This window comes from Crotalus tigris, unplaced genomic scaffold (assembly GCF_016545835.1).
Source record: "Crotalus tigris isolate CLP2741 ecotype Arizona unplaced genomic scaffold, ASM1654583v1 scf7180000024383.4638030, whole genome shotgun sequence".
NCBI lineage: Eukaryota > Metazoa > Chordata > Lepidosauria > Squamata > Viperidae > Crotalus > Crotalus tigris.
Genome location: NW_024100553.1, coordinates 3687490 through 3709149, shown reverse-complemented (window position 1 = coordinate 3709149; position 21660 = coordinate 3687490). Strand labels below are relative to the sequence as shown.

Genomic DNA, 21660 nt, shown 5'->3' with positions numbered 1-21660 from the left:
TTATTTTATTTGTGGAAATTTAGGGAGTGGGGATGGTTGGTAATACAATGCAATGGCAAGAGCAGGTCTTGTGAAGTGGACAATATTCTATTATAAGAGTCCTGGTATCTTTAATTAAAGAGTTCTTATTTCAGATTCAGTGTTTTTATTACCAGACACAAAAAGCAACCTTTTTTTTTTTATAATACTGTGAGACCTTTATTCTGAATAACACTTGCTTGTAAGCAAATTTTCTAGGAGAATCATTTTAGGAGAATTGACATTTACTTTCAATTAAATTCAGAACATCCAGCCTTTAGTAATGCTGATGGACTCTGATATGAAAATAACTGCAATTAGGATAACTTGGAGAATGTGAATTTAAAATTATCATTGCAATTACAATTCTTAGACTTGTAGAATCATAGAACTGTGGACTTGGAAGTGAACATAAGAATCTCACCCAGTTATCTTCAAGAAAAAACTGTTCAACCATTCACAAGAAGTGGCTGCCTAACCTTTTCTCCAGAGAAGGAAGACCCATGGTTGTCAATAGAGATTGACTCTTTTACTGTTGCACAGATCTTTTCATCAGGAATTTTCCTCTTATTTTTAAACAAAATATTGGTAGTTGCAACTTATGCACATTATTTCTGGCCCTACTTTCCATGGTCATGAAAATAATTCCTGCCCATTTTCCTTATGGCACCCTTTCATAGATTTGATATCCTATCACCCTTCAATCTTCTTTTTTTGCAGGGTGAACAACCCAAGATCCTGTCCCCTATCCTCAGAGGGTGTATTCTTAAGTCCTTCTATTAACCCAAAGGTGCTTTTTAAAGAGGCAACTGGACTTTTTCTTTGAAGACATTTCACTGCTCATCCAAAAAGTTTCTTCAGTTCTGACTGGATGGTGCGGAATGGAAAGATTTATACTCCTTGCAGGCAGCTGGTCATTTGCATTATTTTAGAGAGTCGTTGAGGCCACCTGGAGGTTTATTTGTGTCATAGGATCACCTGAGTGGTGTGGAGCCTATCTGTCTCCAATCTACAACACAGTCCTTTCATCAGTTCCAAGAAGGCTCCACACTCATTTGCACTCATTTGCGTGCCGTCGCCCCAGTCCTAGGCCTTCAGCTGGGTTTTATAAAACCTTTTTGCTTTAGGCCTCTGCTGCCATGTGCAAAAAAAAAAGGTTCAATCAATCACTCAATTTCAACTTCTCACGAGAAAAAAAAAGATCTTACAAAGTTGGAATTGATTGATTGACTTTTTAGTCCCACCCAGTCTGCCATTACCATCACAGCCATGCCCACCCAATGGGCCACACCCCCATTGGCCACACCCAGCCAATGGGCCACACCCAGCCAATGGGCCACATGCACCTGGCACCTGATGATGCATAAGTTGGTTTTGGGTTGCAGTTTGGGCACTCAGTCTCTAAAAGGTTCACCATCACTGGTATATATCCTTCCATTTCTCACCATCCAGTCAGAGCTGAAGAAGCTTCTTGGATGAGAAGTGAAATGTCTTCAAAGAAAAACAAGAATGTCCAGTTTTCTCTTGAAAGAGCACCTTTGGGACAACCATGACCTGGATGACTGAGAATCTGCATAGACATTCCTTATATTAATTTCGTTGGTGTCTTCCAAACCCTTTCTAACCTGTCAATATCTTTTTGGAAATTTGAATGGTAAAAAATAATCCAGGTCTGGTTTCACCAGTGCAAACCAGAGGGGTATAAAGACATCACATGTCGTTCAGGTAGCACTACTATGATGCAGTCCAGAATTGCTTTAACACCCACGGGTGTCAAACTCGCTGTGTCATGTGACATGTTATGATGCATCGTGACTTTTTTTGCATTGCTGGAGCTGGGGTGGGCATGGCCTCTGTATGACGCAACCGGCCCGCAGGCCAGCAATTTGACACCCCTGCTTTAACCATTCTAGCAACTGCCTCACATTATTTGCCCATGATTAGCTTGTTGTCAATGACCATACCCTAATCCTTTTTTCCAATCTAGTGCTTTCAAGCCATCAATCCTATATCTTCTATACATTTCCTATTTTTTTTTTCCTCTCAGATGTAATGCCTCATGTTTCTTCCTATTGAAGGGCATCTTGGTCCAATCTTCCAATCTATCCAGATTAAATTACAATCCCATTCTGTTATCACGGGTATTGTCCAGACCTCCCTGCACATTTCATTACTTTTCAATTAGGTTATTAATAAAAAGGTTGAATGTAATAGTTAGGGCAGCTGGGTGATTTTTAGACCAGTCCCTCTTTTTTAGTCCTGGGAAGAATGCAAATGCCAAACCACTTCTGAAAATCTTGCTCGGAAAACTGCAAGATTTAAACAATCACTAGAAGGCACAAAATTTTGATGGTGATGTTCTGAATGAGACGATCATTCACCTTCTGCTACATGCTCATTCCATTTTGAAATTTTTTTTTTTCAACCGCACATTCCTGTGTCGCTGGTCTTTAAATTTTTCTTTATGTATTTTACTTTTGTTCCCTTTGTACACCACCTGACTCCCAAAAATTCTGCACTGTAAAAATGCAGCTTCCTCTTCACTCTTGTTATAATGAATGTGCCTAATCTGTTTGTAGGCTGTATATAACACTTTCCTCAATGATGCCCCCACATGTTTGGCACTACAATTCTCAGAATTTCCAGGAAGCCCGGCTGTTGGCTGCAGTTGCTGAACTTGATGACAATTTGTTTGTTTGCTTGATTACATTTCTAGAGTTACCTGACTCAACCAACTCTGGGTGGTTTACAGTAAAAGCAACCAATAATCACTCCGAAACCTCCAGGAGAGTCAAACCAGCTAAAAAAACCCTTGTTCTTAAAAAAGAACAAGATCTGGTCATGCATATCATCCAACAAAAAACCCTCTCAGTTCCTGGGGGCAGTGCGGAACCCTATTTTCAAAGTTCACATAGAGGATGACAAGGTCAAGGCAATGAAAACTTGAGGAGGGAGGGGGACTAATATTCCAGAGGACAGGTGTCATGGTAAGGAAAGCACGCTTAGATGCATTGTTTCAAAGATTGGACCTGTAGTATGCCCACTCTGCTTAATCTTACTGGGGAGGTGGGCAGAAAACATGTGAGAAAATCTTTAGGTAACCAGTCCATATGCCATGGATAGGCCATCACCAATACCTTGAATTGAACCTGAAGGTCATTGGATGCAATACAGATGTTACTGTGGTAGACACCAAACAGCTGCCTCTGAGGTTATAGAAAAGTTCTAAAAGTAAGGAGAGGAAAGATATGACAGAGAAAAGCAGGTTCCATCATGAAGACTAGAACAGTTAGAAGGATGAATGGCAATTATTTTAAGGAGGATTAAAAGGAGAAATAATTGAATGCACTGAAAGTGTGTGGGATATTCCTTTTGTATCCTGTACTGACTAGAGAAGGAGAGTCCCAGCAGGATAGCTGAGAGGACCACCAAGGCAGATAATAGAGATGTTGCAGGCCAGATGTGAGGTTAACTCAGATCTGAAGGATGAAGCAGCCACTGTGGAGAGTACAAAACTGCTTAACAGTTGCTTCGACATGGGAGGAGAAATGAGGCAGAGGCTGATTGCTGTCTAGATGGTAAGGTACCTCATGTAACAGAAAGAGGGGAACAAATTTAACTCAGTCAACTGCCCTACCAGAAACTGCTTTAGTTCAGTTACATAAACAAAAGTAAGGCAGCCTTTCATTAAAAGACAAAAACTTTGTCTACAACTGCAAAGCAGAAGTCAAAAAACAGAGCACGAAGCAATGAGAGGCTCCAAATGTAAAGAGGGGCTATTAGCAGTGTAGAGGAATTGCGGGCCAGGCACTCTTTGTTCCTGTCTCCCCCCCCCCAAAAAAAGGATAAGAGAATATCCCAAATTAATTAGAAAAAGTTGGGTTTGAAAGATGGAGGATCTGGGTGATGGCCAGAGAACATATTGCCTTTGGCTGAAGTATGGTATGGTTAATAATTGAAATAAGCAAGCCCAGAGGGCTTTAGTAACAAAGAGGTCTCCCCAGCTCAGCCTGGTTTCCTTTTCACCCATTTCCTTTGCAAACAAGAAAAAGCAAAATCTTCCACCAGTGCTTTCAAACGAGTCTTTCTTGGCAGACCGAGTTGGCACCATTAGAGAAGCAGTGTTACAGCTGTTTGCAGGCCCTAGATTGAATGAAGCTAAGCTATATGTTGCCAGCTTTGGGGGACAGACCATTGGCAGGGATCCTAGTCATTATTCCAGCAATTCTGGGCTGAGTTTTGAAAGATATTTATTGCACAATCAACACTGGAGTGAGCATACTCACTCTCTCCACATTTTCTGGTGTTCCTGACTCATCACCCATCCCTCCTGGTTTGTAAGGGCTTGGATTTTGTCTCTTCTCCTTCATGTAATGAAATAATTAACTGTACAAAGTCTCAGCTAGGAAGTGCCTGATTCAAATCTGGATTCCGTTATGGAGTCACTAGGTTGCCACATCCATATCAATGTTTCATGAATTAAATAAAGTTCCCTATTTAAATTTAATTTAATTTAGTTTAAATTAAATACAGTGTTACCGTAAATAACTGAAATAAATAAAAAATAAAGTCATAGTAATTTGCAACCTCCCTCACCCTGGGGCTGCCCAGAAGTGTTGGCTGTCCAGTCAGGACTATAGTCCTACTAGATTGGCTAGATGGGACTCAATTCAGATTTGTTCTTAGCACTTAGAACCAGAAGGGAAGAATTGGAAATTATGATATCCTCTTGAATTTTTTGGAGAAAAAGTGAGTCCATTGCACTTCCTTCCTTCCTTCCCTCCCTCCCTCCCTCCCTCCCTCCCTCCCTCCCTTCCTTCCTTCCTTCCTTCCTTCCTTCCTTCCTTCCTTCCTTCCTTCCCCCTTCCCCCTTCCTTTCCCTCTCCCCTTCCTGTCTGCTGAGTTAGCTGAGTCACAATGTACAGCCTGAGGATCAGCCACCAATTACTGAAGCCGTCTACCAAAATGAAGATGGTGGTCTTGGCTATATCTATGGCAGCAAGAAATTTGTTGCACCACAGTTTCATGCAAAAGGACAAAAAGGGACATTTCCATTTACCACATGGTCATCTAGGGATGAGAAGAATGGGATGGCAGCAACTCTAGATCTCATAGGGGAAAATGGGAGGGGGGAGTGGATAGCTGTGGCAGAGCAACCAGTGAAACAGGTATGGGCTTAAGCAAAGTTATAATGTCACTGAAGAGGAACAGAAAAAATCCAAAGATTAGCTATGGTCCTCCTTTCAGAGCATTGGGCTTTGGTAGGTGCCCAATAATACCACGCTGAAAGTTATTATCAATAATAAAGAAATTCTGATTCTGAGGATCTCGAGAATCTCAACTCCAAGCACACTCTGATCTCTGCCCATCTTTTCTATATCTTAGCCTGGGACCTCCCACTATGGAACACTTCCTTCTTCTGATGCCCCTCCTGGGTCTGGTGAGCAGTGAATTGCCATTTGTACAAAGAGGATTCTGGGACTTCTCCATGGACGATCCCTCGGTCCAAGAAGAGGAAGAGGCTTCTGGGATCCTCCCTACTTCCAGTGGATCTGAGGCAGAAGACATTCCTTTCTACCCAGGCCTCTGTCCCTTTGGCTGTCATTGCCACCTAAGGGTGGTCCAATGCTCTGATCTGGGTGAGTCCCTTTCCTGAGGGGGAGGGAAAGATTACAGCAGTTGGGCAAGATTGTGATCTAGCATTTATTCTGGAGATCCTGGTGCTATGAACAGAGGTAAATGTCCATGGTTGGAAAATTTAAACCTAAGAAACAAAAGAGTTTAAAATATAAAACAATTGTTCCAAAATTATTGTTCCAAAAACAATATTAGAACATAGAATATCGGTAATAGGGTTGGCAGGGACCTTGGAGGTCTTCTAGTCCAACCCCCTGTGCAAGCAGGAGATCTATACCATTCAATCTAAATGGGTATCCAATTGTCAAATGCCAGAAATCAGGCAATCCAGGCAGTTCAAATGAATATAATGGTTTATTGTAAGCTTAAACTCTCTACTAGAATCTGAACTACTAAAAGTCAAAGCAAATTGGCAGTAGATAAGAGTCAATGGAATTCAAGGTGGGCTGAACTTAGATCTCTTGTGGGCGTGAAGAGACTTGAGACTGATGACACATTTGACCTTTCCCTCAGGCTCAACCTGGTCACCGCCCTATACCAATTTTTTTAAAAAAACCTCCAGTGATGGAGCACTCACAACTTCTGGAGGCAAACCATTCCACTGGTTAATTCTTCCCACAATCAGGAAATTTCTCCTTAGTTCTAGATAGGTTTTTAGCAGATGGATGGATGGATGGAAGGAAGGAAGGAAGGAAGGAAGGAAGGAAGGAAGGAAGGAAGGAAGGAAGGGAGCACAGATAAGAGCAACCATCTGGAATTGTTAGATCTTTCCATCAGGCAAAGTATTATCAAATAAAGGAAACTGACATACTGCTGAAGTCTGCAATGCCTCTCATGAATCTTGCTAGAACTTCCCACGACAGCTACCATTCTGGCATCCTTTTCCTTGCCCCCACTCTGTCTGTCAAATAAGCTTCTGAGTGTAAACAAAGACCTCTTGGGCAGACTCTAAATGCAGTTGAAGAATAAAAGAGGAAACTGTCTATGTGGTTTATCCATTGTGCTAAACCACATTGTAAATTACAGTTGATTGGGTTCACGCCAAAGTAGAATGTCATTAGCTAATTTGTGTCTTTTTTTTTAACTAGATGAGCTATATCAACAAACCAAGTCATGATAATCCATAAGATGTTTACAAATTGTGGTCAGAGCATATCTTTATTAGGAACCAGCATTTTCTAGCCTGCAAAGTAGGACATGCTACAAGACATCCTTGTTACTTATTTCACAGTTATTATTATTAGCATTTGTGCTAAATAATGTTCTGAATATATAAGACATATGGCCTATATGTACAAAGAGAGATAAAGTTCTTTCCCAAACTCTTCTCAACCAGTAAAATATAATAAATGGTGCAACTACACAAATAAAACCACTCTCAGACTAAGAAAAAGCACATACTACAATAAAATCAAAATTGAGCTGGCAGATTTATTCAAACCTTAAGCAGTGATAGAAAGATTAGAAATAAGAGAGATTAGAAATAATCTGTTGCCTTGAAAATAAAATTAAAATAAAATAAAGTCTAAGGTTAACTAGCTAAGACCTAGTTAACTAGTTGCCTCTTTGGCAACAGCCTAAGAGTGAACATTGTTCTTTCCAAAATAAGATTTGTTGAAATGAAAGGGATAATTTTACAAGAATTCCAGCAACTAAAATATTTTAGAAACAATCTCTGCATTTGTTAGGGTGGAGATTTTGGGTTTCTGCTGATAAGGAAAAACCTCACAGCTGATTGTTAACATTACAGTCTCCAGAACTGTCTTTACAATCTGGAAACTATCTGTTATATTTAAATTTTAAAGAAGATGAACCTAAGATTAATTTATTAATATCGTTGCAAATGGAACAAGGGGGCACTTGAGCTTCACTTCTCTGCACTTGCTCAAAGTTGCATTTCACATTCAAATATATTTCTGTGAAATACATGGCAGTTGAGTAAAGTTTCAAATTATTTGTTCCACTTATTTCATTTCACCATAGTTGGTCTTCCCTTACAGGGAATCCACACCTTGCCTTGGCAACAGAAAAAAGTTTCGGATGAGGGTGGGACTAAAGCTGTCCTGATGCTCTTTATTTTCCACGTGTTTCTCAACTGAATGGGTGTTTTGCAGGTGTAAAAAGTGCAGGATTTTATAAATCATAGCTCAGAGTTGAGACGAGGCCACCATCCAGAGGATAGTAGGTTCAAATAGGATTACCAGGCCATCCCAGTGACTGCTATTGAAATACTAGTAAAAAAAAAAGAAAAAGAAAGAAAGGGTGTCTTTTTTTAAAACAAAAAACAAAAAAAACCTTTATTCAATTTTTTAAATTAAAGAGATAGAAACTAACAAAAACTAATAATTATGATAGAAAGTCCTGCAAGAGACTGATTGTGCTGTCACTCCTTTTCCTTCTCATACCCTAATAAATCAGGGGAGAATCTGCCTGAGCGGCTTCCTAATGTTATCTCATTTTTCTGGACTTATAAAAGGTTTTAGCCCCCTTCCAAGGTTAGAACAATGTGCATATGTGTATCTAGGTACATACATGTGTATGTATCTCCTTTAGCAATGATAGGCAAATTTCAAGGTTACCAATTCTGATTTTCAGTTTCATTTTTAACTAAAGCTCCCTCCGCTCCACCCCCAACAAAACCCTTTAACCTTGGTTGAAATAGATGCACTTAAAAGCAAAGGATTTGGAGTCCAGAAATTTGTTTTCATGAGCAGAACTGAATGGAGCTGACAGTTCTGTCTCTTAATTCCAATCTATTGATTTTGTTGCTGCTACAGTCAAATAGTGGGGACTCAGATATTCTTATTACAGCTCACCCAGAGATTTATCAAGAAATTCAGATTCAATCTATCTGTGCTCTTCAGATTATACAAAAGGGCACACTGATTCCAAAGCATCTACAGGTAATCCTTGATGTACAAACGTAAATCGAGCCTGGAGTTACATATGTACGTTGAGTATCATTAAGGCAATCATTAAGTGGACCACTAGGTGACCATGACTGAATTTACAACCTTTTTGCAGGGGTTGTTAAGCAAATGCCTTGATGATTAAATGAACCCATTTTCTTCAATCTGCGGCACGGTTTTTTTGGTTTTTTTTTGCCAGAAACTGGACATAAGTGCCAGAAACAGGCAAAAAACACTAAAAATTGCAGTAATGGGACTGTGGGTGCTGCAAACTGCCATAAATGCAAGCTAGTTGGCAAGTGCCCAAAATGTTATCACGTGATCACAGGGTGTGTGGCCATTGGAACTCCAGAAGTGGGATGCAAGCAGCTCTGGGGAGGTCTATCGTAGCTTTGAATGGTCACTAAGTAAGGACTACCTGTATAATCTAATACAAATTACAGAGGAGGATGTGTGAGGGGCATATTAGGGATAGCCAAGTCACCAGACTCAGAATGTGAAGCAATTTTTCCCGTTCCCTAGATTGAGATACAGCCAGAATCACCCAAGAAAATTACTTAAACAAGGTTCTCAAACAATAAATGTGAGGGAACATCTTTATTTTAATGTTAACTTTTCAATGACTTTTGTGTGTAATGCGCAGCTGTATATCTGAATGCATTATTTTGACACAGTTCTATCTTCTTGTATAAGAAGAAAAGGGTGCCTAGGAATGAAATTCTGATTGCCAGATTATCTGTGTATTTGTGAAACTCACAAAAGGCTTCAGAGCAGGTAATTTTTTTTTTTTTTTAAAACCTCTATTTTGCTTCCGGTTTTTTGAAACAGTCACTTGCAGTAGTTTATTCATTCTTCATTGAGCCAGCCCATGAATGGCCTTGTTTGAAGCGGTCAAGGTAAAATAAAATACAAGTCTTCACTATTGATAATTCTGAGCTGTGCAACAGGATTTCTTCATGGAGTTGTGAGTTAGGCCATCTTAATCACTGTAAATTAATAGTTAAGACTTAGAGAATAAATTAGAGACAGACAAGCAGACATTCAACAGATGCAGTTTTTGCAAGAATTTAATGTTCATTCCAGACAAGGCATCTCCAATGCAGTTGATAAAGAAAACATCTCTACCACATACTTTTAACACAGCAGCAACAATTCTGTGAATATTTTTCAGGCATGTGTAGAAGCAGTGTCTATCCCTCATCCCTCTTGTAGCCTTGAATAAAAGCTTGCTTCTGGCACATTAATCATGTGTGAGCCACATCAGATTTACCAAGTGTGACTTAGCATTGTGTGACTATAAACAGGGTAAACAGATGAATGCAGTATGTGGGCAGTGTCACAGCGAATCCACATGAGGATATTGTGACTGTAATACCGGTAGCAGCCCATTATACAGCATGGTTTATTGTGATCCAGTGATCAGATCAGAATAAGACTGTTGTGCCAGGGCTCAGGACTGTATTTCACTGAGCTAATGAAGAAGTGACTCAGCTGCCGTATTGTTCCACCCACGCAGAGAGAGGAATTCCTTGGAATGCTGACATGTTTTTGTTTTAATCAGAACCCAGGCACAGCTTGTCAGTCCAGATCATAAGAATTTTTTGGGAGGGAGGGAGAGAGGGAGGGAGGGAGGGAGGAGGAGGAGGAGGAGGAGGAAGTACAGCCAGTTATGGAAAAGCTGATGTGGAGTTCCGGATCATAATGTGAGTTGGGAATATGCCAGAGGATGCTTCTGCATGGATGCATTTCCCATCTCCAACTGCTGCAAAATATTTCAATGCTGGCCATGCAAACATCTTCGTTCCTGCTCAAAATGCTGAGATCAGAGCTCTCACCAGTTGAGCACTGCAGGAGAGCCAGAACTGGCATTCTGCCAGTGGCCCATTTTCTGAGCAAAATAGCTCCCAAAGCAACGCACATTTTTTTTGTTCTGTTCTAGACAGAAAGAGGACAATCAAGTTGCTGAAGGCATTTCTGTTTCATCTACACCAGTTCTGGCTGGTGGTGGCAGTGTCCCTCCAAACTCTCAATTGGAGCTCTGCCCCCTCCCTCCCATCAGTTTCTTCCATGCAATCCATTTTTGGCTGCAGAGAGCAAGGCAGGAACATGATGTTTTCTGCATGCAAGGCATTCGCCCTCTGCCCTTGAGCTATATACCATCCTTAAATACACAGTTCCTCTGTAAAATGGCATGAAGCAGCTTCTCAAGACAATGCAGGGGAGCCCAACTCTTGAAAGTCGCCAGGCCATCACTGTTCTCAAGGAAACAGCAAATCTTGCAAAGACAGCTTATGATTTCCTATGGTTCAGTGGCTTACAATAGCCTCAGCCAGGTACAACTGAGCAACAGTACTTGGTGGATTGTATGTACTTTGCATATTGATGCAGAGCTAACTGTAAGGCAGTATGATACTCTAAAAGGTGGAGCTTCTAATCTTCATGCTCTCGTTCTTGTGGACATTTGCAACTATCAAGTTGTGAAAGTGATGTTGCTGTGCTGGACTGTCTCAACTCACTGGCTGACAGATGTGTGGAAAACCCAAACACTGTTGCTTTATGTCATACATTGTGAGTTAGCAAGAAACAATTGCAAGCAAAGGGAGCAAAGAAACTGGAAAGCATGCTGGACCACAAGTGCTGCCCCTTTTTGGTTCTCCTGGCCATTCATGATGCTCTACCTCACACACACACACATCATTGATTACGCTTCATGATAAGGGAGAAGCGGGAAAAGCGGGTGGAATACTTATTGCTAATTTATTTATACGGCTTGCAAGGTTTTTAAAATTCACTGATAAATTGTAAAACAAGAACTTGAATATTTTTCCTCCTTGCTTGGGTAGATAATCTTATTAATGTGGGCTGTGATTAATGTGTGGGGCTGAATAGCCAAGTGCAAAAGAAGCGAGGGCTCCAGAGCCTTAATTTCAGCAGGTGCTAAATTCATTCTCTTCTCTGGGATTCACAGTACAGGGCCCCGTCCACTTTGGCTTTCCAGCCTTGTCTAGCTGGTCCTGTTTCAGCCTGGCCAGGCCTATCTGCCCTGGATATCCCTTCATCTATCTGTGTAGCCAATCTTGACTTTTCTGACTTGCCTGTTTCTGTTTTTTCCAGGTCTCAAGCAAGTGCCTAAGGAAATCTCGCCAGACACCACATTACTAGATCTGCAAAACAACCACATTACGGAGCTGCGCAAAGATGACTTTAAAGGGCTCTTTCGCCTCTATGTATGTACTGCCAAAGACCCCTCCCCACTTCTAATGGATATAAGTAGGACAGGAGAACCTAGCTGGGTTCACTCTGAATATACAGTAGCTTCATTCAGGTGTAGCACTAAAATCTATTTATTCTGCCAGGACTGGATCCTGGAACACTGAACATCTCAACATGAATGGCCTTCACTATTTGCAACCTCCACTTCTCTCAAACACCTGGGATTATGTTTCCTGGAAACCTTGAGCCACTAGCTGTATTCTTTATCATGATACTCTGCTAAAAGATTTCTGCAAGTCTCACTCCATTCCTTAAATTGTTTTTTTCCCAGTGCAAATAATTGCATCTATCTTGTCTACAGTATTGCTCCTTTCTTTATATGATTACCATCTGCAAGCAGACTTGGGAAGTATGCAGATGTCTTATTTGTACCAATGGGAATCTGATACCTAATTTTTCTGCAGGACTTCCTCGCAAATTTCTCTAGCTGCAAAAATGGGTTGCCAGGATAATAATAGATTCCACCTTCTTACATCTATGTCAGCACATGCTTAAATGCTGCTCACATGTCATCTCTTTCTATGACTCTACCCACAGGCTTTGGTATTGGTGAACAATAAGATCTCCAAGATCCATCCAAAGGCTTTTAGCCCTCTGATTAAGCTGCAGAAACTCTACATCTCCAAGAACAACTTGGTGGAGATTCCTCCTAACCTGCCCAACTCCTTGGTGGAACTCCGGATCCATGAGAACAAAATCAAGAAGATCCCCAAAGCTGTCTTCAATGGGCTCCACAATATGAATTGCATTGGTGAGGCATCACCACCTCTCCCCACTTTTCTTTCCCAAAGGCCCGCCTTGTATTTGCTCCTTTTCTTTAGAAACATAGACACAGACCCCAATGAATGGTTCTCTAGAATGAAGAAAATTGCATCCAATATTGTGTGACATGTTGGTTGGTCCGTTAAAAAAAAATATGGTTAATAGCAAGCAAGACTAGACCAAAAGGCCACTGCAGCTCCCAATGTTACCCAGTGTTTTGGAAATGCAAATATACATTAACAGTCAATTTATATTCTGACCTTATTTGCCTTCCTGGCATACGTTTTCATAATCATCTTCATTTGCATAAATTTATAGCATGCATAGAGTGATATGCACAATACAGTTGAGAAAAAGCACAGAATGAACATTAACAAATCAGAGTCAATTGGCTACATTTGCATAGAGGTCCTTTTCCATTGTTCATGTGAACCTATGAGCAAATAAAAAAAATCAAGAATAGAGGGCTCAGAAATCCATTTTTTTCACCTTTCCAAAGAACTCTACCTTTGCAAGCCAGCAATTTGGGAGGAATAAACTAAATATTGGCTTCAGATGAAGTTTGAAAGTGTTCGTTTCCAGTTTATTTACTTACTTAGGAACAAAGCATGAGCAAAAGAACTGTGGGAATCTGCATATACTTTTCTTCTTAACTGTGTTCATTAAGTATGTTTGAGAATAGATTAAAGCACAATCCACGGAAAGTTGAGCTTTTCAGTTTAGAATGTCAAATACATTCACAAAATTATTCTACTGCCTCCTGAAAGGACTTACATAGGCCTGGATCAGCTTTGAAAAACTTCTAAGATTTTAGAATATGTTAAGCTGAGGAGTTCTTCCCCCCTCCCCCAAATTTGACTCATTCAAAATACGATGCCATAATTAACAATATCCATTGTCTCTTTCAAAATTCCATCAAGATTTTTAGGGCCTTTCCCTGTAACTGAGTTTGTTATCTACTCATCTACATCCCCAGTAAATGTTTGTTCCCACCTCCTCTGCTAATCCCTATCCTGTATCTATTGCATTGGCTCCAAGTCTGCTCCAAATGATAATGCCCTAAATATACACATTGATCAAACCCTTCAGCATTGTCAACAGGCAGGGAAAACATCTGTCAGACTCAGCATGGCAGCAGGTGTGAGATAGGTGTGACCTCAGGGATCTATTAGGCATCACTAGACTACTTTGTGTACCCCTTCTTCCATGTCCCTTTCAGGTGTAACTCCAGCTGAATTACAGGTTTTAAAAAAACAAATAAGAATCACGAAGGGAAGTGAATCACATTTAGCATTTCCTGGGAGAGCGGAGCACCATTGCAGCATTGCATGAATCCAGCAAGGCTATAACAATAGAGAACATTCTTAGAATAATATCAGATGAATGGTCTACCCCTATAGCGCAAATCTGTTGAATTACCTACACAGTCATGGTCTCTACACTCTCCACAAGCATCAGACTCCAGGGCCCAAACTCGGGCAAAGCTAGTTAGGCATTTGACACAGCACAGCTAGCTTAATAACTTTATATACTGGGATGAAGACACCTTAAACAGTTGACTGTCCTCTGACAAGATGGAAAATAGACACCAATTCTTATCAATCCCAGTGGTTTAATTCCTACATTTCTCCCTTTCCCCTTGTGTCTATGGAGATTATCAGTCATCCAGGTCACGATTGTCCCAAAGTTGCTTTTCCAAAGGCAACTGGACTTTCTTGATTTTTTCCCCTTGAAAACGTTTCGCTTCTCATTCAATAAACTTTTTCAGAACTACCATATTTCCCCGAAAATAAGACTGGGTCTTATATTAACTTTTGTTCCAAAAGACGCATTAGGGCATATTTTCTGGTTAGGTCTTATTTCCAGGGAAATACGGCACTAGATGTGTCTGGCTGGCTGACGATCTTAACTGGGGCTTATTTTTGGGTTGAGGCTTATATTATGAGTATCCCGAAAAATCATACTAAGGCTTATTTTCCAGTTGGGTCTCATTTTCGGGAAAATACGGACCCTGCCTTTATTACAACTGCAAGACCACTTGGAGAAAAATGCCCAAATTGCTCCACCAATAAATTTGTTTAAAAATGCAAACGATTCAAATTGATTTAAAGCGTAGAATCATATATACATATCTTATTCTGTTAACATCACCGTTGCATTTAATGAACATTTAATTGCTTTCCCATAAGCTTTGAGGGTGGAACTGCGTGTTTCAGGCAAGCAAGTACAATTTGCTTCTTCCAAGAAGAAGAAAAAAATGGGTTCAAGAAAGGGAAATTTGGAGCTGAGTTGGAGGAGGGTGGGAGGAGATGGGCCTTACTAATCCATAATCAAATAGAAACAGATTGTACTTTTGGCTCCTAAAGACTGATCACGATGTGCAGTATCTCTCTTACCACGTTTGTAGCCCTTTTCATTAATTCTTCCTGTACATGGCTACCTTAGAGAGAGAAGGAGAAGGACACATATATAATTTTTTTAAAGATATGCCATAAGTTGCAGAAGAGAGCTTGGGTGAATCTGGATCTGATAAAGCTGAACACTGTTGTTTTATATGAAACTACTTCTTTTTGCAGAAATGGGTGGGAATCCTCTGGAGAATAGTGGATTTGAACCTGGTGCCTTTGATGGCCTAAAACTGAACTACCTGAGGATCTCAGAAGCAAAGCTCACTGGTGTACCCAAAGGTGATAACTTCTCCATATTCTTTCTTCTCCATATCTACCTTTCTTCTCCATATCTACCTCTTAATAAAACCCAGGGCTATGGCTTCTCTCAGCTTTTAATCCCAAAGGTAGTGCAGAACTATTTTGTTTTTTTCAAAGAATACTGAGAGATATCAGCTGAATTCAGGGACACAGCAGTGACACAGGAAGGAGACCATATTTTTAAAAAATAAGACACAGAGATTTTCCCTTATTCTTCCCCTAGAACTCTGGTCTCTTCTCCCCAAAATACATCTTTCTTTTTCCTGCAAGGATTCTTTTTTTTTCTTTTTAGTTCCCTAATTTCAGATCATATGGGATGGGGAGAGTTTAATGTTAGACTATATATAGTAGGATGAGAAGTATTTAGTATTAGACAACTGAGAGACAAAACCTGCAATTTCCTGGAAATCATATACAACTCGACTATGAGGTATTGATGAGCCATCATAAGTAGTGGAGGTGACACAGTGAATGGCATAGTAGCCATTGTCCTGATGAAGTTTTACAAGAAGTCCCATCTTTTCTGTTGCTTTCCATTGGGAGCAGAACTTTTTCATATATGCTAAATAGAAATGGAATTCTTCTCCTGTTGAGGAAAATTTCTCCTTTTCTGTAAACCAGTACAAATGTTGTGGCCTCAGAGCATTTCAGAACGCATTACTGCTATTGTATATCCCATTTTATTTTGTTTGCAGCATCATTCTCAGTTCAAAACATTAACGGCAGGGTTCATTCAACAAAACAAGCGTATTTGGTTAATGATGACTCAATGCTATACATGAATTCAGGCCATTGAGTTAAGCCAGGGAACTATAAAAGTTGGCTAACCATTGTTAGTGCATTGTGTAATTAGAGTTTCTCTCTTTTTATTGTTGCTTTATCTGTTTTGAAGCACTCTGGAATGCTGTGGATTTTAGAAAGACTAATATTTTCCTACTCTTCTCCAACCAGACCTCCCTGAAACCTTAACTGAGCTACATCTGGACCACAACAAGGTCCAGGCAATTGAATTAGAGGATTTGATCCGCTACTCCAAAATCTACAGGTAATAGGAGAGTCATTCTTGAAGAACTTGCCAGGATTGTGCAGATGAAATCTGGGGCAAAATAGGAAGGTCACTAATCTCCAGATGTTACAGAGCAACCTCTCTCACCATTGGCTATACCAGAGGTAGGCAATCCTGGCTCTTTTATGACTCGTGGACTTCAACTCCCAGAATTCCTGAGCCAGCATTCCTGGGCTATACTATCTGCAGTTTTTATGAGTCGCAACATCTGGAGAACTACAAATTAGGGTATGACTGAGGTACAAGGCAGTTGATTTCAGACTTTGCAACATAAAGATGAGAAATGAAAATAAGCTTGAGTATTTTTAAAAAAAGGAAATTATCCTACTTCAAGTCTGTCCACAATTTCTCATTGCCCATTCTAAACAAGGAAGCCAAAGCAGTTCCTTGCTTCAAAGTTAGTTGCACAGGAAAAAAAAAAAGGGGGGGGGGAATACAATAGTAGGAAGCAAATTGTGTTTTATCAAGCTGGCAAAAATGTGTTTAGAAAATAGGAAATGTTCAGAGTGAATATATAGTAAGAGTTATTTTTTAAACATGGAAGGAATGTTCCTTTTTTACTGGTCATCCTCACGATACTTTTGATACAAGTTTTAGTTTCCCTAGAGATGCAATTATGGTTCACTTTTTAGCATGATGTAACAATAATACTTTGTCTCTGGCCTTGAACCTTCTTTCCTCATTTCCTTTTCCTCTGGCCTTGTAATTCCAAGGTCTTTGCAGGGAATCACTTCTTGTTGTTCACAAAACCAAATGCCATACAGTATATGGAGTTAGAAGGACCAAGGGAGGAGATCCACTGAGTTTTAATTTTTGTGCACATATAGCAAAGTTGTTCCATCTCTTCCATAACTTGGTAGCTGACAGAGTGATCCTATCTTGGAGGTTTCTGCCTAGATGCCCCCCCCCTCATGCTGGGGACAATCTGCCCAGGTGCCAAATATGGGCCCAAAGTCAACTTCCATCCTCCTAATTAAAACATACTACAAATTATAGCTAAAACGGAGGGTTATAGATTTTCAAGAAGCATGTGTTTAAAGCCCAGATTATCTATAAGAAGCAAACAGGAAGTGCAAAGAGAAAACAAATGTACAGTATTCAAAACACAAAAATAGAGCTTTTCACCAGCTGGTGCCCAAAAGATACAAACAACCATTTACTCCCTTGTTCCTGACTTGCAATCCCTACAGTTGGGCCACCAATTCTGCTTCAGCATTTAAGAGGTGCATTTCTTTAAAATGTTTCACCAAATAAGAAAGGATAAGAAGGGGAAGAGAGAGGAGAGGAGAGGAGAGGCATTCTGTTAAAATGAAGGAGAGCCCCCACTAACTACCTGGGTAGGCAGAACTAGATATTGATTCATTCCAGTTCTCTGTTTCTAAACCTACACCTGTAACATCAGTCATCTCCTACTAGTGTCAGGGAGATCTGGACTGCCTCCCTCTCGTTTTCCTTTTTCCTTTTTTTTTTTTTTTTTTGCCACAAAAGCACTCCTTCAGAATCTTTAACTGGCTAAAATGTTAAAATGTCTGGGGGTTTAAAATATCCACCCAGCTCAGCTGTGGTCTCCCTAGCAACAAGCTCCTGAGAAACTTCAACTGCCGTTCCCCCCCCCCCTTCCCACAGGCTGTAGGTGAAAGCATTTTCAACCGTGCTCAGTGATTAGTCAGGATGCTGCTCATGACCTTGCTCCTCCAAGCTAGAGAAGAACTGCAACTGTATGAGGTCATCATAAGTAATCTTCCATGGTTCAGACTAGCAGAAGGTATTCCAAGCATGAAATGGGAGGTAGAAATATGCAAATGTGGAGCCTACTACAGCACAGCATGCTCAATATGGTGTATAATTAAGTGTGACCATGTGCAATTGTGCCAGCTGGTTTCTTTCCTTTCTCCCCTGTCATGGATGACTTAAAACAGCCATCACCAAGCCATTTTAAGTTATTGAGTGGTCTCTATATCACATCTAAAACAATCAATGAACAAAGATGGTGGCTGTGTGAATGTGATAAACAAATTGAACATGCAACCTCAAGTCAGAGAATGATAAAATATTTGTTTTTCACCATATTTTATTATAGAGTATAATTTCAAAGAATTAAAACAGTTTCTAGTCAGATTGAGAAGACAGGCCTGGAAAATCAACTGGTAAAAATTCAGTTTTCTAAATTTTTCAATTGTTTTCTGTTAATCTGATAAAGGAAATGACTTAATAACTGAAGTAGAATCACTCTTAGAAATAGTCATTAAGTTGTCCAGTGAGGCGAATTTTAGCCTATCCTCCAATTCATAAATTTATATTTGGAGAACTAATGTTGTTCTAAATAATATAACATAGATACAATAAAGTCAGTGCTTCATCTGAGAAAGATGAAAAAAATAGGAGGTGGAGTTTTTATTATTTTATTATATAAGCTTCACACCTATTTAAACTAGGCCTAAATATGATCTCACCGTTTTAAGTTCAATATCTATTTCAGCCACTAGAGGGGGAAAGAGCTATATTTGTTAGCAACTTTTTAACGGGTGTTCTAATTCCTTTCCTTTAAGCATTTTGATCTGAAGAGACAAACTTGATCAGGAAAGTCTTTTCTAAGAATTTGCTTTCCCTGCCTCTCAAGAGGCCATTCTTTTCATCATTTCTATTGTATAAAAATCAGACAAAGCCCAAAAGATTAAGGTCCTTGATTCAGGATTGAATCCCTCCACTTTTGATTTTTATGCATTGATTTTGGGCTGATTTGGATGCAATGACAGGAGAAGAAAGAATTTTCTGAGTTTTAAAAAAATGTTAATAGCAGCTTGACTGCAGTGCTAGAAAAAGGATTTTCATTTTTCCCTTTGGGTTGCTCTGCATATTGAATTACTACCCAAAGTTGTTACTGCCCCATAAGATCAAACTCAGTGCCCATTGGAGGCCCACATGCTTTACTGCATGGGGCATCCTAGCCTTTGATGAGGTACAGTTAAGACAACTGCTCAGGGACATGATTTTATCCTCTGCTTTCCACGTTGCATTTGTGTTCCTCCTTGGGGACCAGCTCCTAATGTTTGTCAATATTTTGGATGAAGACATTCAAGTTGAAGCCATACTCAGAAAGTCTGGCAGTTTTTCCAGCCAGAAAAGTCACTTATCTTAACGCTGGCCTTATTTCACACAAAATTGCACACAGAGCATTAATACCTCTGGAGCACAGCTTTCAGACACGCAACTCTTGTAAACCCCATGTGTATTCTGAGGTGGTGGTACAGCACTATTTTTCAACTCAGCAACTTTAAGATGTGTGGACTTCAACTCCCAGAAAACCCAGCCTGCATTCCCTAGCCAGAAAAAACACTGTGGTACAGTAAAAAGGAAGCTTCTGTTGCGTTCGCTTCTGCTTAAATAGGCTCCAAATAGCATCGCTATCCAGACTCTAGAAATGTGAACTTTTATATCTTACACCAAACAGCAGCCGAAATCCTTCTGCGTCTCCTTCTCACCTTTTCCTTATTGGTCCACTTATCCAATCCATAGCTGCAGTTGGTGTGGCACACCCAGACATCTGCTTGCTGCATGAAGGAATGAGGTAGCTGACTGGAGAGAATCAGACAGAAGATGGCAGCGTAATCATACATTTGTTTCCTGCTTCATTTGGAAATTGAAATATCTGTACACAAATGCACAGACTGATTGGTCTTTGTTTTCTCATTCATCACCATCTTCATCTGTCATCTATAATATTTAACTATATTGCCTGAGCTTTGATGTGCAATCTGTAATACAGACAGACACATCTTTGATGGGTAAGCTGCAAAAAAGCAACCAGGACCAAAAGAAATCTGGTCTTCAAATGTTACTTTCCCTTGGCTCACAGAGTCGAAAGGGTGGACTTTATCGAAGGACTTGGGACTTGCTCCTGTCCACAAACTTTATGCTGTTTATTAGATGGAAACTGAATTCACACATAACCAGTAGGAGCCAGGATGGTGGAGATGCTAGACTAGGGCAACTAGTTTCAATTCTGTAACTCAGTTAGAGAAACTACTTAAGTGATTTTGGGTCTGTCTTCTAGCTCTCCCTTCTCCAAAACTTTATTAGGGGAAAAGTAAGAGTGCTGTACAGGTAGTCCCGGACTTACAACCATTCGTTTAGTGACCATTCAAAGTTACAATGGCACTGAAAAAAAAGTGACTTACAACTAGTTTTCACGCCTACTACTGTTGCAGCATCCCCCTGCTCATGTGATCAAAATTCGGATGTTTGTCAACTGACATGTTTTTTAACAATTGCACTGTCCTGGGTCATGTGATTACTATTTGTAATCTTCCCATCATCGGAATTCCATCTAAAATTTTGTAATCAAAACAGGGCAACTGCAACAAAGATTCCATAGCTGAAGGAAGGAAAAGTAAGAAAAATCTTTACTCTTCCATTTCATGGCTTGTCCCCACCTCTGCAGTTTTAGACTTCCAGTAATTTGAGAAAGAATTTTGGGGCAGAGTGGTGGGGGGAACAAGGAAAAACACCTCATTGGCAAAGTGAATGCAAGGAAGTGAGGGCTGATCTTCTTCTGCATTGTAAAGTACACAAGTTGGCATCACACTAAATCTCCACTTAACTTTATATCCCCTTTCTCTCCTCATAGATTGGGCCTCGGACACAACAATATTCGCATGATTGAGAATGGCAGTCTTGCTTTCCTGCCTATCCTACGTGAGTTGCACTTGGATAACAACAAGCTCTCAAGAGTCCCCCCAGGATTGCCTGATCTCAAGTTTCTGCAGGTAACCAATAAGATGCAGTTCTGTGGTGAGAAAAGTAAGGTCCTGCATTTAGACAGGAAAAACCAAATCCACAGGTATGAAATAAACAATACCTGGCTCAGCAGTAGTTTTTGTGAGAAGGGTCTACGTACTCTGCTTAACCATGAGCCAGCAGTGTGCTGCAACTGCCAAAAGAGCCAATGCAATCCTAGGCTGCAACAACACAAGGCTAACGTCAAGATAATGAGAAGTGATAGTACCACTCTTTATAGTACTAGTAAGGCCACGCTTGGAATACTGTGTCTGTTTCTGGTCACCATCATATAAAAAAGATGCTGAGATCCTAGAAAGAGTCAGATAGAAGAGTAATAAACACGATAAGGGGTCTAAAAGCTAGACTATGTGATGAACAGTTCAGGGAACTAAGTATGTTTAGCCTAATGAAGGGAAGGCTTACGGGTGACATGATGGCCATCTTTTAATACTTGAACTGCTGTCACAGGGAAGAGGGGGTTAATTTATTCTCCAAAGCACATGAGGGC

General features: G+C 40.2%; 1 protein-coding gene across 1 annotated transcript in view; it reads left to right on the top strand.

Annotated features, from left to right (window-relative positions):
* The window catches only part of LOC120301446 (biglycan-like), a 51213-nt gene extending 29753 nt beyond the window's left edge, over positions 1 to 21460 (top strand). The window contains exons 2-7 of the mRNA XM_039328704.1: positions 5404 to 5657; positions 11679 to 11791; positions 12375 to 12588; positions 15176 to 15286; positions 16259 to 16352; positions 21001 to 21460. Coding sequence (XP_039184638.1) covers positions 5420 to 5657; positions 11679 to 11791; positions 12375 to 12588; positions 15176 to 15286; positions 16259 to 16352; positions 21001 to 21445 — 1215 coding nt within the window. The 5' untranslated portion in view covers positions 5404 to 5419 and the 3' untranslated portion in view covers positions 21446 to 21460. The remainder of the gene's footprint in view (positions 1 to 5403; positions 5658 to 11678; positions 11792 to 12374; positions 12589 to 15175; positions 15287 to 16258; positions 16353 to 21000) is intronic.
* The last annotated feature ends 200 nt before the right edge of the window (positions 21461 to 21660 follow it).